Source organism: Heptranchias perlo, chromosome 10, assembly GCF_035084215.1.
Source record: "Heptranchias perlo isolate sHepPer1 chromosome 10, sHepPer1.hap1, whole genome shotgun sequence".
NCBI classification, from domain to species: Eukaryota; Metazoa; Chordata; class Chondrichthyes; order Hexanchiformes; family Hexanchidae; genus Heptranchias; species Heptranchias perlo.
Window position 1 is genome coordinate 55,348,862 of NC_090334.1, and position 14,376 is coordinate 55,363,237.

General features: G+C 42.0%; 1 protein-coding gene across 2 annotated transcripts in view; it reads left to right on the forward strand.

The window, feature by feature from the left end:
* The window catches only part of pole2 (polymerase (DNA directed), epsilon 2), a 40,478-nt gene that overhangs the window by 14,036 nt on the left and 12,066 nt on the right, over positions 1–14,376 (forward strand). For both annotated transcript variants that reach the window (XM_067991031.1, XM_067991030.1), the window contains exons 7-13: positions 563–646; positions 1,491–1,546; positions 5,784–5,833; positions 8,746–8,818; positions 11,669–11,841; positions 12,360–12,449; positions 12,533–12,587. In XM_067991031.1, coding sequence (XP_067847132.1) covers positions 563–646; positions 1,491–1,546; positions 5,784–5,833; positions 8,746–8,818; positions 11,669–11,841; positions 12,360–12,449; positions 12,533–12,587 — 581 coding nt within the window. The remainder of the gene's footprint in view (positions 1–562; positions 647–1,490; positions 1,547–5,783; positions 5,834–8,745; positions 8,819–11,668; positions 11,842–12,359; positions 12,450–12,532; positions 12,588–14,376) is intronic.

The following is a 14,376-nucleotide window of genomic DNA, read 5'->3' on the forward strand; positions in this document are numbered from 1 at the left end:
GTATTTTGTAAATTGGATTTTATGGTCAATCTATTTTATGAAATAGACCTTTCATTGTGAGACAAGATACTGGTATTCCATCACACTGTTTTATGAAGTGGCAGAACAGATTTAGGCCATGGTGTCACAAGGAGGAGGTAAATAGAGGCTAGGCAATTTCTTAGAGAGGGAGAGAAGGAAAATTGGCAGATTATGCACCTTCTACCACCTGCTTGCAGACAATAGGATGGGTGAGAATTATATCAGCTGAGTTATTGTGCGTGACGTGGAAGAACCAGAGAAAAATACTTAATTTTTCATGTAATCACTACAGTTTAGTTACTGATTACGATCTAAAAACCAATGGTTAAATGTCGTGATGAGCTTTATTTTCTTAATTTAAATTCCAGTCCCTTTAACTGAAATAAAACTGCTGTCTCCGTACATTCAGAAGGAAATAAATAGTTATCTGTATTTTTCAATGTAACTATTTGGTCAATTCTACAGTATAAAGCAAGGAAGAAGATGCATTTTATTGTGGTATTGCTGATTTTCAGACTTCATACGTCTCCTTTATTTTTAGCTAAAAACCATAGAAACGCTCCTTGGCAGCACATCAAAGGTTGGAGAAGTAATTGTTCTGGGGATGATAACACAACTTAAAGAGGTAAGCTAAACTGTGAGGAGAAGAGTTTATATTACCAGGAATGTGGCTTCAGGTTACATCAAGACACAAAAATATTTCTCTGTTAGGATTCTGAGGTCAATAAAAGGTTCAATGATGAACAACTACATGGCAAATGTACAGTGATAAATTCATTGCATACTGGAGCTGCTCACTGATGCAGTGCTTGTCATGGAGTAATAAGATGGATGTTGGTTCTTGCCTATGTTTTCCCCACACTCTGGATTTTGAAGTGCTGCAGATGAAATTCGGATACTTCAAAATGAAATTATGGTGAAGTTGCTTAATGTACGACATAATGTGGCATTGAGCCATGCAGACTAGGAGGGTCCCAGATTTGATACCTGGTCTGTGTTGAGATGGTGGTAGAAGCACTGCTATTGGACTCAACGTCCCCGAAAAGGTTGAACAGAATTGCTGACCAGTAACCTCTGCTGGAATTGTGCATAGTGCATACTGTGTGAGAACTAGCTTGGGTTCACTTGTGATAACTCTCATGATTGAACTTCCTGTAAACATTCACTGTGCAGAGTGATCACATGGGCAAGATACCCAAGTAGAGGGCTGCTGCCTATAATACTGTACCCCACCATGAGACAGGAGAGGAGGATTATAATGGCAAAAAATTGGGAGAGTGAGCAAGAGGCTTTTTATTGTGCTAAATTTGAATAATGCTAACAGTTTCACTGTTACCACCTTTGTTGCAGATTATTATGTTTTTAAAATTTTCATCTCAAAAGTAATCCAGTACATCCAAAAAATGAAATGGACAGTTATTTATTTTGATAATGCTGAAGGATCATATTAATTGTATTTACTATTTTAGGGAAAATTCTTTCTTGAAGATCCAACTGGGACTATTCAGCTCGACCTTAACAAAGCCATATCCTTTTATGTGCTGTCAACCAAGGAAGTTTAAAACTCATGTGAATTCAGTATGAAAAGCAAAGTATTATCACAAATTTTACTAATAAACTTCAAACAGACTAAATGAGATAAAGTAAAAAAAATAGTGGTTAGGTGATGTTAAAGCTAGATTGTAACGGCCTGTAGATTGTAAGACAAGGGAAAGATTAAGAGTGAAGGAGATCCACTTTTATGAGATCTTGGAAAGGAATGAGTTGGAGTAGGAGGTGGTACAGTGAGTCTTAATGTCAACAATTGAGAATGAGGTGAGGAGGAAGAGTATATTGCATCATATATCTGGAGTTTCGGAGGAACAGAGGAAAATTTTCAGAGGAACAGTGCTCGTAATGACATCTATTAAAAAGAAACGACTAACTGTTACTGCAGAGAGAAAGGGATCACATGTTGGATGACCAACTTTTTTCTGAATTTTGTCCAGGTAAACAAAGCAACCAGTTAATCTGAAGTGTTAAGATTATTTTGTATATGTTTCTTAAAGCTCACTAGTATCTAATCTTACAACACCAGGTTATAGTCCAACAATTTTATTTTAAAATCACAAGCTTTCGGAGATTATCCCCTTCGTCAGGTGAATGAGTGAAAGGTTCTCAAATCGCATATCTTATATTAGGCTGGGACACCATCACACCAATCAAAAGGTGTCGTTGGTGTTCAAACAGGCCAGTCACGGAGAACAGTACGTCCCAGTACACTGAATATACATTGTGTCAATTACACAGACAGAGAGAAAGAGACCCAAATGGCAGAGAGAGAGAGAGAATTAAAAACAGATAACTTTTTTTCCCCCTTTTGCTGGTGGGGTTATGTTGATACCGGGATCTTGGGTTCATGTCACCCTACATGTAACCCCACCAGCAAAAGGGAAAAGAAAGTTATCTGTTTTTAATACTCTCTCTCTCTCTCTCTCTCTCTGCCATTTGGGTCTCTTTCTCTCTGTCTGTGTAATTGACACAATGTATATTCAGTGTACTGGGACGTACTGTTCTCCGTGACTGGCCTGTTTGAACACCAACGACACCTTTTGATTGGTGTGATGGTGTCCCAGCCTAATATAAGATATGCGATTTGAGAACCTTTCACTCATTCACCTGACAAAGGAGATAATCTCCGAAAGCTTGTGATTTTAAAATAAAATTGTTGGACTATAACCTGGTGTTGTAAGATTCCTTACATTTGTCCACCCCAGTCCATCACCGGCATCTCCATATCATGCTCACTAGTATCTGTTATAGGTTGCTTGGAGTTGGGTGATATATCCTGACATCAAATAATAGACAAAACCATGAAGTACAAAAGAAAAGACGACTACTAAAAGTGCATTTTGTGGATTTTTATTATGTTATTCTATTTGGAATTGAGGTGTTTGACAAGAAACACAAAAATCGCTCTCCCATCTAAATGCGGAAACTTTAATTTTATATTTGTACAGAAAATATTAGTCACTGGATATTTGGAGCTATTTGCCAATACAGAGCAAGTATAAGCAGATTGGGTTAATAAAATGTAAAACTTCTATATGGGGATCAGATAACACTTTGAGTTAATGAACTGTCTTCTTGGGATCTGGCTCCAAATTGGACCCAGGCTGTTCCTAATGGGAGTGTGTATGCAGAACAGATTGGTACAAAACTGACTTCTTCAGAGGTGCCACCAAGATGCATTAACGTTTTGGGGATATTGTAGAGACAGGTTTGATATACATTGATCATGTAAATACCTTGGGCCTGATATTAGGAGGGCGGTGGGTTCGCAGCGGGGGGTTGACTGGGTGCTGGGTAACGTGCCCAGTGAAATCGGGGTGCTCCGCACGGAATCGCAGGCTAATTGGAGCCACTTACCTGTGCTTCCGGGTTTCGCGCTGGAAAGTTGCGCAGCGGGCAGACTGCGCATGTGCAGCATAGGCTGTCAGCTGGAGGAGCCCTATTTAAAGGGGCAGTCCTCCACTGACTGATGCTGCAGGTAATAGGAAAAATTACAGCATGGAACAGCCTGGGGGAAGGCTGTTCCCAGGTTTAATGATGCCTCACTCCAGGTATTATTGGATGGGGTGAGGAGGAGGGGGTGGACAGAGATCTCCCCCCCACCCCCGGCGGGTGGGAGGAAGTGGCCTGCCTCTGCCACCAAGAAGGCCTGGCTCGGTGGCAGAGGAGGTCACCTGCACCACCAACATATTGCGCACCTGCATACAGTGCAGGAGGCGCTTCAATGACCTAAGTAGGTCAGCCGAAGTGAGTACACTTACTCATTCCCCGACACTCTGTCTGCCACATCACCGCCCCCACCCCACATCTCCTTCTGCACTGCCAAAGCTACTCTATCTCATCACTCCTCATACCCACTCAAAACTCATTCTCATCTTACCTGCACTTACTCACCTCGCCAGTACTCATCCCGCAACTACCACTCAACCCAATCCTCATACAATCTCATGGCTCTATCTCATACTCACCCTCTCATGCATCTCTTTCACGGTCAGCCTCACTCAACCTGCCACTAACTGTGCTGCAGCCACAGGGCCTGCATCACATATGTGCAGTAGGAAGCGTAAGGCAAACGTGTCGTGAGCATGAAGAGGATGCACAAGGGTGTTTGAGGGTTTGTCGTGGTTTTTACCTATACTTAATTTCTGATCAACTCACATAACATATTATATTGTCACCGCTACTGCCACGTCTTTGCGAATCTTGTCTGGTTTGTGCAATAATGCCCTTTCCTGAGGATCACTATGAGGACCCACAACTGATGCCACCCATTGTGTCACTGCAGAGTGGGTGTAGGTGTATTTGCAGGGCTCTTTTGTGCAGACGACTGAGAGACGTCGGCGATGTCCCTGGTGGCACCCTGGAAGGATGTGGAGGAGAAGTTGTTGAGGGCAGTGGTGACTTTGACAGCGACAGGTAAGAAGATGGTGCTCGGGCCAGCCGGGAGCAGCTCGGCATGAAGGAGGCTGCAGATGTCCATGACTACATGACAAGTGACTCTGAGCCTCCATGTGCACTGCTGCTCAGAGAGGTCCAGGAAGCTGAGCCTCGGTCTGTGGACCCTGTGGCGAGGGTAGTGCCTTCTGCGACGCATCTCTCTCTGTGGTTGCCCTCCCTCCTGCTGTGCAGGTGGATGTGTCACAGCACTGTGTTGTGGGGCTCCACGTGTCAGAGGTGACCGGCGAGGCTGGTGATGCTGTTTGTCCTCCAAGGAGGTCATGACTGCAGCTACGGCGGCCCCCATCCAGAAGATGTACATTTGAGGGGGTCCGCAAGGTAGGTAAATGTGTCTGGACACCAGGGTAAGTGTGCAAGTTTATGAATTTTATTGTTAGGAGGAGGGTAGTGGAGGCCAAACTTTGTCGAAAATGACAGAGTGGCCTCCTGCAATGAGTGAGGGTCTCTTTTTTTTTTTTTTCCTCCCCCCCCCCCCACAATCTGTCAAATGGACCTTTGCAGCTGCCACAGGCTGATGGCTGCAACATGTTCATTTCAACTGGGAGTGTTTCCCCGGTACGGGAAACAGTCTCAGTTGTTTGGAAAATCCCACGCCTCCTAAAATATCATGTTAATCAGGTCTCTAAACGACCTGAAGTACCTAAATGATTATCTTAAGTGGCACCCCGGCGGCTTTAATTGCTGGCGGGAATCCCACATGTGGGGGCTGCGCGCGCATGTCAGCGCGTCACTGGGGAACCCGGAAGTGGGCGGGTTGGAGCCAGGCTCCAGACCCGCCCCAGGAATCCCTGATTTTCGTAGGCCCCCCCCCCCCGCCATGAACGCACCCGTTCGGGGGTGCGAAAATCGAGCCCCTTACTTCATTTTGACTGGGTGTAGAAAAATATTTAATTTCCCCAGAATTGAGATATAATTCACTAAAAAAAATAAAATGAGCTATTACAAGGTTTCTCCTGTTTATAATTTTCCCAGTCGCTCCTGGGTCTCTCTGACGGTGTTCAACCTACCACTAGCACAGTTGTGGCCTGAAGCGACTTGCCTTTTGATTTCTTACTCCCTCAGTTTAAGAGGAAGTGTCTAACATCTATTCAGTTGCTCTTGCAGATGACCCAGTGTTAGTATGCCAATAGGTCAATTACAATGGAAGCTTTCCATGAAATTTATGTGGCTTAAAAATTTGTTTTTTTCTGCAGCTTATCCTGAAGTTCCAAATTTTTTTTTTCCTTGTTAGTAATTTCTTTAACTATAAAGCACCAGTTTCACAGTGGCTTATATACAGAATCCTGCTTTGTTCTTACAGAAGGTAATGAATGAGAATAAATTTATTTTGATAGTGCTTGCACCAATTTTCATGTCCTACTGCCACTAAATGTCACTGCCTTGCTAGCTGCCTTTGTTTTTCCATCTGTTTCAATAGGATGTAGCACAATGCTGTTTTTTGATTGAGTCAAAAACCATCTCAGGTTCTTGAATTTTAATAGTGCTGTGTAAGTAATGGTCAATTTGAGCAATTAAAAAGGTATTTACAAATTGTCTCCTGATTGCAATGGCACAACTTGAATCCCAATCATGACTATTTGTCAACAAGCTACTGTAATAAAGAAAGAACTTGCATTTATGTGGCGACTTTCATGACCTCAGGATATCTCGTAGCGATTTACAACCAATGAAGTACTTCTGAAAGGTGTTCATTGTTGTAATGTAGGGAAACGGTGGCTACCAATTTGTGCACAGTAAGGTCCCACAAATAGCAATTCAATAATGACCAGATAATCTTTTATGTCCATCTGAGAGGGCAGGCAGGGCCTCGGTTTAACATCTTATCCAGAAGATGGCACTCCCTTAGTACTGCACTGGAGAATCAGCCTAGATTATGTGTTCAAGTCTCTGGAGTGGGACTTGAACCCACAACCTTCTGATTCAGATGAGAGAGTGATACCACTGAGCCAAGGCTGACACCTATTACTATTTACTCTTCCCTGTAACTCCCTGTTTCTATCTCTAATCAGGTTTCCGTCCCTACCCCAGCACTGAAGCAACCCTAATTAAAGTCACAAATGAGAGATCTGTTGTAACTGTGACTGTGCTGCATTATCCCTCCTCGTCTTTCTTGACCTTTCTGCAGCCTTTGTCACTGTCGACCACACTGACCACCTTCAGCATTTCTCCTGCGTTATTCAGCTCAGTTTGTCTCCTCTCGGTTCCACTCATCTATCCAATCGTAGCTGCAGCATCTAAAACAATAACTTCCCTTCCTGCAGCATTAAGTCCGGAGGCCCCCAAGGATTTTTCCTGTGCCCAGTCCTTTACTCATCTACATGCTGCCCCTTGGCAATGTCATCCACAGACGTGGTGTTAGCATACACATGAATGCTGATGACACCCAGCTCTACCTCTCCGCAATCTCTCTCAGGCCCTCCACTGCCTCTCTGTTGTCAGACTGCTTGTCAGGCATCCAGTCTTTGATGAGCCGAAATTTCCTTCAGTTAAACATTGGGAAGACCAAAGCCATTGTCTTCGGCCCCCACCACAGGCTGCATACTCTTGCCACCGATTCCAACCCCCTCCCTGGTCGCTTTCTTGGGCTGGACCAGATTTTTCGCACTCGGCGTCCTATGTGACCCCAAGTTGAGCTGACCCCATATCCCCTCCATCTCACAGACCACCTACTTTCACCTCCATAACCTGGCTCGCCTTCAATCCTACATCAGCCCATCTGCTGCCGATAGCCTCATTCATGCCGTTTCATTTCAAGGCTCAACTATTCTAATGCTCTCCGGACTGGTTTCCCTTCCTGCACCTTCCATAAAGTTCAGTTCGTCCAAATCTCTGCTGCTCGTATCCTATCACGCACCGTCCTATTCACCCATCAACCCATCTTAGCTATCCTATATTGGCTCCTGGTCTCCCAATGCCTCAATTTTTAAATTCTTATGCTCGTGTTTAAATCCCCTTTTAAGGCCTTGCCCTTCCTTATCTCTGTGATTAGTTCCAGCCAAACTCTTTTCTTTTTCCACCCCCCCCCCACCCATACTCTCCATTCCTCTGACTCTGGCCTTGTGCACCCCCTCCCCCTTTGCCCCACCATTTACAGCCATTTAGCCGCCTAGGCCCCATGTTCTGGAATTCCATCCCTAAAATCCTCAGGCACTCCAACTCCCTCTCCTATTAAGACCCACCTCTTAGATCAGGCTTTTGATCACCCCTTTTACTGTCTTTTTTTTGGCTGAATATACCCAGAGAAGTTTTACTACATTAACGGCACTATATATTGTTGTATGCGCATGTATGTTGTACATGTAAGCATGTAATAACAGCACCACCAAAAAGCAGCTGTCATTCATCTCATTGCTGTTGGCTGCTGTGTTTACCCACATAATAAAAGTCACTGCATTTCAAAGTGATTCATTGCATGTGAAGCTCCTTGAGATATTCCTGAGACATGATCAAGTCCTTTATAAATGCATATTATTTTCCTGATGGTGAATTGTGCAGCCCTTTTCCAAAAAGAAAGGTCAGCATATCTAAAATTGCATCGTACAGTTGGTACCAATCTCGTCAGCTGAGCTACTAGGTAGGCTGCATTACAATAGTGACACATTCCTTTTGAGAAGGGACAGCAGAAACTGACCACCTTGTGTTGCAGTATTGTATGCAGTACTGCGTGGACTTATAAGGAGCAACATTGGCAGTGGTCATGGAAGTCTGATGTCTGATCTTCTAGGGTCGAAATAATTACAGTCCTGGGATTATACTGTACTTTGTGAATTAATTGCTTCTCTTGCTACAGAAATTGCCCTTGAGTGTGCATAATTATAACAGTCTTGATTACCCTTGAGATAATAGTACCCCTTAACTGCAGTTGATGTATAAATATTAGAGTGTAAGTAATGTTTATGTGGCAATATAAATGGCAAAGACAACTTCTGGAACATGTCTAGTGTTGTATGTGGTTATCAAAATTCTACTTTTTTTTAGTAAATTAGATTAAAAATTTGAGATCACTCACTTTGAAGTACTGTACTTGAAAAGTTAGGATTTTATGCCCTTCCATTTTGATATGTCAAAGTTGTGTTTGTCAAATGTTGTGATGTGTAAAAAGATAGAATCTGATTACTCAATTTTGTATATTTGTTAATCATAAAATTGTTTTTTGGTAATTTCATGATCAACATTAACTCTGGGAGTGGTAGTTATTATAAGTATTCTTTACAGGATGGTATGAAGATGGAGTTTTTCATGTCAATGGATTTGGATTTCCACCTACTGAACCTTCTGCCATTACAAGGTAATTTTTACTACACTGTTTTCTCGTAAATATCTGTTTCAAGGTATTTTTCTAGCATTTGATTTGGTAAATGAATAATACTTTGGTTAATTGCAAAATTCAAGGCATTAATGCAGAGTACCAAACTGTATTCCATTGCTATTCTACTATACAATATATTTCAATCTACTATTTTTGTTTTAACCAATAGCTTTAATTATTGCAATCAATTGATTTTTAAAAAAGCAGCATTAATAAATTAATTAAGTTCTATTAATAACTTGCATTATGTAATTTCTTTAACATTAGGAAATGCACCAAGGCTCTTCATAGAGGATTGAGGATATTGGGTGCCAATCTAGTGAAGGGTGGATTGGGAGAGGTGACCAAATCTTGGTCAAAGAGATGGGTTTTAGGGAGATTCTTTAAGAAGGAAGGGTTTAGGAAGTGAATTCCAGAGGGTGGGACCAAGATGGCTGATGGTACAGCTTCCAATGGTGCAGTGAAGGGAATGGGTTATATACAAAAAGCCAGGGTCAATTAAATAGATTTTGGTGGAGGGGTGTGGAGGAGGTTACAGAAATGGGAAGGGGTGATGTCACAGGGGGGGTTTAAAAGACGAGGAAAAGAATCTAAAATTTGTCTTGTTGGGGGACCAGGAGGCAACATCAGTGAGCATGTGGATGATGAGAGAGTGGGATGTGCTACAGGATAGGATATGTGCAGCAGAGTTTTGGATGAACTGAAATTTGTGGAGAATGGGAGACTGGCAAGGACATTTTTTTTGGTTCTGTGGTGGCATAAAATAACTTTGTGTTGGTGATTCATTGTAAAGTGAGTGCTAGAAATTAGGTGAACTACAGAGTGGAATTTAGGTGCATTCCTATTGTACAGTGGTCACACTGATACCAGGGCACACAAATCACCCAAAGGAAACATTTTATTACACAATGACAAGGTACGATGGAACATCAGCATAGACTCTTATGCTGCCACACCAGTAATCATTCTCATTATGGAACTATATGTTGCCCTGTGTCTAATCAGTAGTACATGCAATTGAAAATATAATATAAACAAATGTATTGTGTTTATTGCATGAATTAATGTGTCTACAGTATACATCTGTGGACTTGCCCCTTGTCAACTATACTGCTCGCATTGTTGCACTGTGAGTTTGTATCTGTAGTGCTGCTGTCTAGCAGTACCATTGGTGGAATGAAGCTGTCTTGAGTTTGGCCTTTCATACCACAAGTTGAAAATCATGGAAGGGTCAGATGCATTCCTTGTTGCTATAGTATAAGATGACTATACCTTGAGCATTACCTGCAGCTTCCTGCCTTTCAGAAGAGCACCCAGAAGTGGAGTGGGGGGGGGGGGGGGGGAACATGATAATCAGAAACTGGATGCTGGTTTGAATTCCACTGCTCTACCTCTGCATTTGATGTATTGTACGTAGGCCACTGATGGTGGGCATCTTCTCATGGCTGTGACTAGCCAGTCTGAGGGCAGAACAAAAATATATCCATGTGCAAAACCCTACCTTATGGTTGATTCTTGTTTCTATAAGAGCATCTAGTCCTAATCACAGGCCTTGACTAATAGTTCCCATGTCAGACGTAATAGCAATCTGAACGATATGCATTTGTTGCTTAATGTCCCTCAATCATAGGAACAGGAGTAGGCTATTCAGCCCCTCAAGCCTGCTCTGTCATTCTAATAGATCATGGCTGATCTGAACCTCAACTTCATTTACCCGCCATTGATATCCATATCCCTTGATACCCTTACCTAACAACAAAAATCTATCAATCTCTGTCTTGAAAATTTCAATTGACCCGGCATCCACAGCCTTTTGGGAGAGAGAGTTGCAGATTTCCACGACCCTTTGCGTGAAAGAGTGCTTCCTGATTTCACTCTTAAATGGCCTAGCTCTAATTTTAAGATTATGCCCTCTAGTTCTGAATTCCTCCACCATCTACCCTATCAAATCCCGTTTATCATTTTAAACAACTCAATTAGATCACCCCTCAACCTTCTAAACTTAAGGGAGTATAAGCCTTATGCAATTTAACCCTTTAAGCCCTGGTATCATTCTGGTGAATCAACACTGGACCCCTTTCAAGGCCAGTATATCTTTCCTGAGGTTCAGTGTCCAAAACTAAATGCAGTACTCTAGATAGGGTCTGATCAAGGCTCTGTATAATGGAAGCATCACTTCCTTACTTTTGAATTCCAACCCCCTTGAGATAAGGGCCAACATTCCATTAGCTTTTTTAATTACTTTTTGTATCTGTGCACTAGCTTCTAGTGATATGTGTACATGGACACCTAAATCCCATTGTTCTTCTACAGCTCCTAGTCTCTCACTATTAAGAAAATATTTCCTTGTCATTCTCCGATCCAAAGTTGATGACCTCACACTTTCCCACATTGAACTCCACCTGTCATAGATTTGCCCACTCACTCAGTCTGTCTATGTCCCTTTGGTATCCACTTTAGCCAATTTGAGATCTGGGTATTCAGCTCAGAAATGGATGTCTCTGAGATGGATCTCTCACGTTTCTCCTCGACACGGTTTCAAAAGGTTAATTTCCTGATAACGTGCTAAACTCTGACACCCCTGCTCCGCTGTGATTGGTTTAAAACTGTTAGCTAAGCTTAATGAATAGTGATCAGCATGGGGGTGGTGAAAGGAAACCTCAGCGTTCTCACTGTTCATAAATTCATTGCATTTGACAATTTAAAGAAAACTTGAGTCCATTAGAAATTCAAATTGCTGACATGGGAATACGGCCCTTATGTTTTTCACGATTGCCCGATCTCTTGCACTATAATGATCTTGACAACTTTTCATGCTTTGTCTCTCAGTGCTTATTATGGCAACATAAACTTTTTTGGTGGTCCTTCTGCTACATCGGTGAAATCATCTGCAAAATTAAAGCAATTGGAGGAAGAAAATGAAGATGCCATGTTTGCTTTTGTCTCTGATGTGTGGCTGGACCAGGTGGAAGTACTTGAAAAACTTCATATGATGTTTTCAGGTAATACATTTAATACATTTATTTAATCAAAGCTTTATAAGCTGTGATTCTATGTGCAGGGAGTTTCATTGGGCACCAGGGGTGCTAAGCTTGTGCAAGCTTATACATTGAGGAAAGATATCACAGTTGATCCCAATCCTGCCTTTATCCAACACGCACACATGCACTTTTGTTCTCCTCCCTAATGTACCGTCACTAACTTTCCTGGTTTGTATGGTTTATAAACAAATAGGCTTGTTGATGTGAAGTCTAAGATCCAAACTAAGTGTTCTATTTACCTGTAGTACTGTAATCAGAAATCTTTTTATGGCTATTCATTTATTGGCTATCTAAAAGTGAGAAATGGTGACTAGAAAAAAGAAAATCAACAAACGGAGCAGTTCTACCATTCACCTCAATCTACTGCTACTAGATACAGTGATTTAAAAGCACTATATTCGACTCTTAGATAGTTGTGCGTAGGCATTCCTGAAGCTGTGGATTAGACTGCAAATATACCTATGTTCTGTGCTCTACAGGTTATTCTTCCATGCCGCCCACTTGCTTCATCTTCTGTGGCAATTTTTCCTCTGCTCCCTATGGAAAAAATCAGATCAAGTCTCTAACAGGTGAGGAACAGTTAATTTTTAAAACTATTAATTGAATCCTCATTTAGAACTCTAGCTTTATTTTTTTTATCTTATATTTTCAGAATCACTGAAAACACTTGCAGATATTATCTGTGAATATCCCAATATCCATAAAAAGTAAGTGCTATAAAATATACAATCAGTCTCAAGTCTTCTACCTTCTCGTTAGTAGTTTGCAATTATTGTTATTTAAAAGTGATAAAGAACTGCAATGGATGAAGGAAGCAAATTCATTAAAATATTTAATCTTCTAAATATGCTAATATTGACATTAGACTTTTTTCCTTGTCCAAGTTTCCCTAGTTTTCTAGCTTTTGTGCAAATTCGAGAAATTCATTTGAATTGCCGTACTCAATGTTTCTTACAGTACCTGCCAACTTATACTTGCATGAAACTCTTAATTTATGACCTTGTGCTCAACACTAATGACTACCCATTATATCTCCAGCGGCATTATAACAACTTTAAATAACTCACCCAACAATGAGACAGAGTATCAGGCTGCAGTGGGACTCACCACCACCATCAATATTAATGTCAGAAAACAACAACACCAATAACTTGCATTTATGTAGTGAAAAATGTCACAAGGCCCTTTGCAGAAGGGCTGGAGAAGGTTACATAGATAGAGGATTGAGGTCATGAAGGGATTTGAACACTAAGATGAGAATTTTGCATTTGAGGTACATTGGAGGACCGGGAGCCAATGTAGGTCAGCGAACGAGACTTTGTGTGGGTTATGATATGATCAGCATGTTTTTGGATGAGTTGAAGTTTTGGAGCATGGCAGTCCAGCTTGGAGAGCATTGGAGGAGTCAAGCCTGGAGATAACAAGGCATGGATGAGAGTTTTGGCAGCAGCAGATGGGCTGAGGCAGGGGCGGAGACGGGCGATGTTATGGAGATGGAAATAGGTAGCCTTTGTGATGGTGAAGATATGGGGTCGTAAGCTGTGCTCGGGAACAAATAAGACGTCAAGATCATTGAACAGTCTAGTTCAATCTGAGATGGTGGCTGGAGAGGGGAATGGAATCGGTGGCAAGGGTATGAAGTTTGTGGTGGTAGTTGAAGATGTTGACATCGGTCTTCCCAATGTTTAATTGGTAGAATATACAGTTGGTACAATATGCGGCTCATCCAGGACTGGATGTCAGACAAGCAGGCTGACAACACGGAGGCAGAGGAGGGGTCAAGAGAGGTGGTGGAGATGTAGAGCTGAGTGTGTCATCTGCGTACATGTGGAAACTGATGCTATGTCTTTGGATGATGTCGTTGGAGGAGGAATATGTGGTCAACTGTGTCAAAGGCTACAGAGAGGTTGAGGAAGGATAATACACTTATAGTCACAGAGGATGTCATTTGTGACTTTGATTAGGGCCGTTTCAGTGCTAAGGTGCTTCACGACAGAATGAGGGATTAAGAGACAGAGCAGGAATTGGAAGAATAGTTAGGAGTAATGACTGAATGTGAGATTACATCTTGAGACTTTTCAAGATGCAGGATGATGTAGAAAATGTTCAGAAGAAGAATTCCAAAGAGCATTGCTGTGATGGCTGATGACCCTGCTGCCAATAGTGGAACAGAGCAAAGGAGAAGGAATGCATAACAGTCCTGACTAATGAATGAGGAGTGTGATCTGGGATGTAATGCTTGTGGAGGTTGCAGAGTAAGATTGGAGTGAAGCCATGCAGGGATTTGTAAACAAAGGTGAGAATTTTGAAATCAATATGTTGGAGGATGGGGAAGCCAATGGATGTCGGCGAGGACAAAGCTGTTCAGTGAATGGGACTATTTACAGGAGAGGACGTGGCAGAGTTCTGAATCATAGAATGGTTACAGCACAGAAGGATGCCATTCAACCCATCAAGCTCGTATCAGCTCTTTGTAAGAGCAATCCAGTTAGTCCC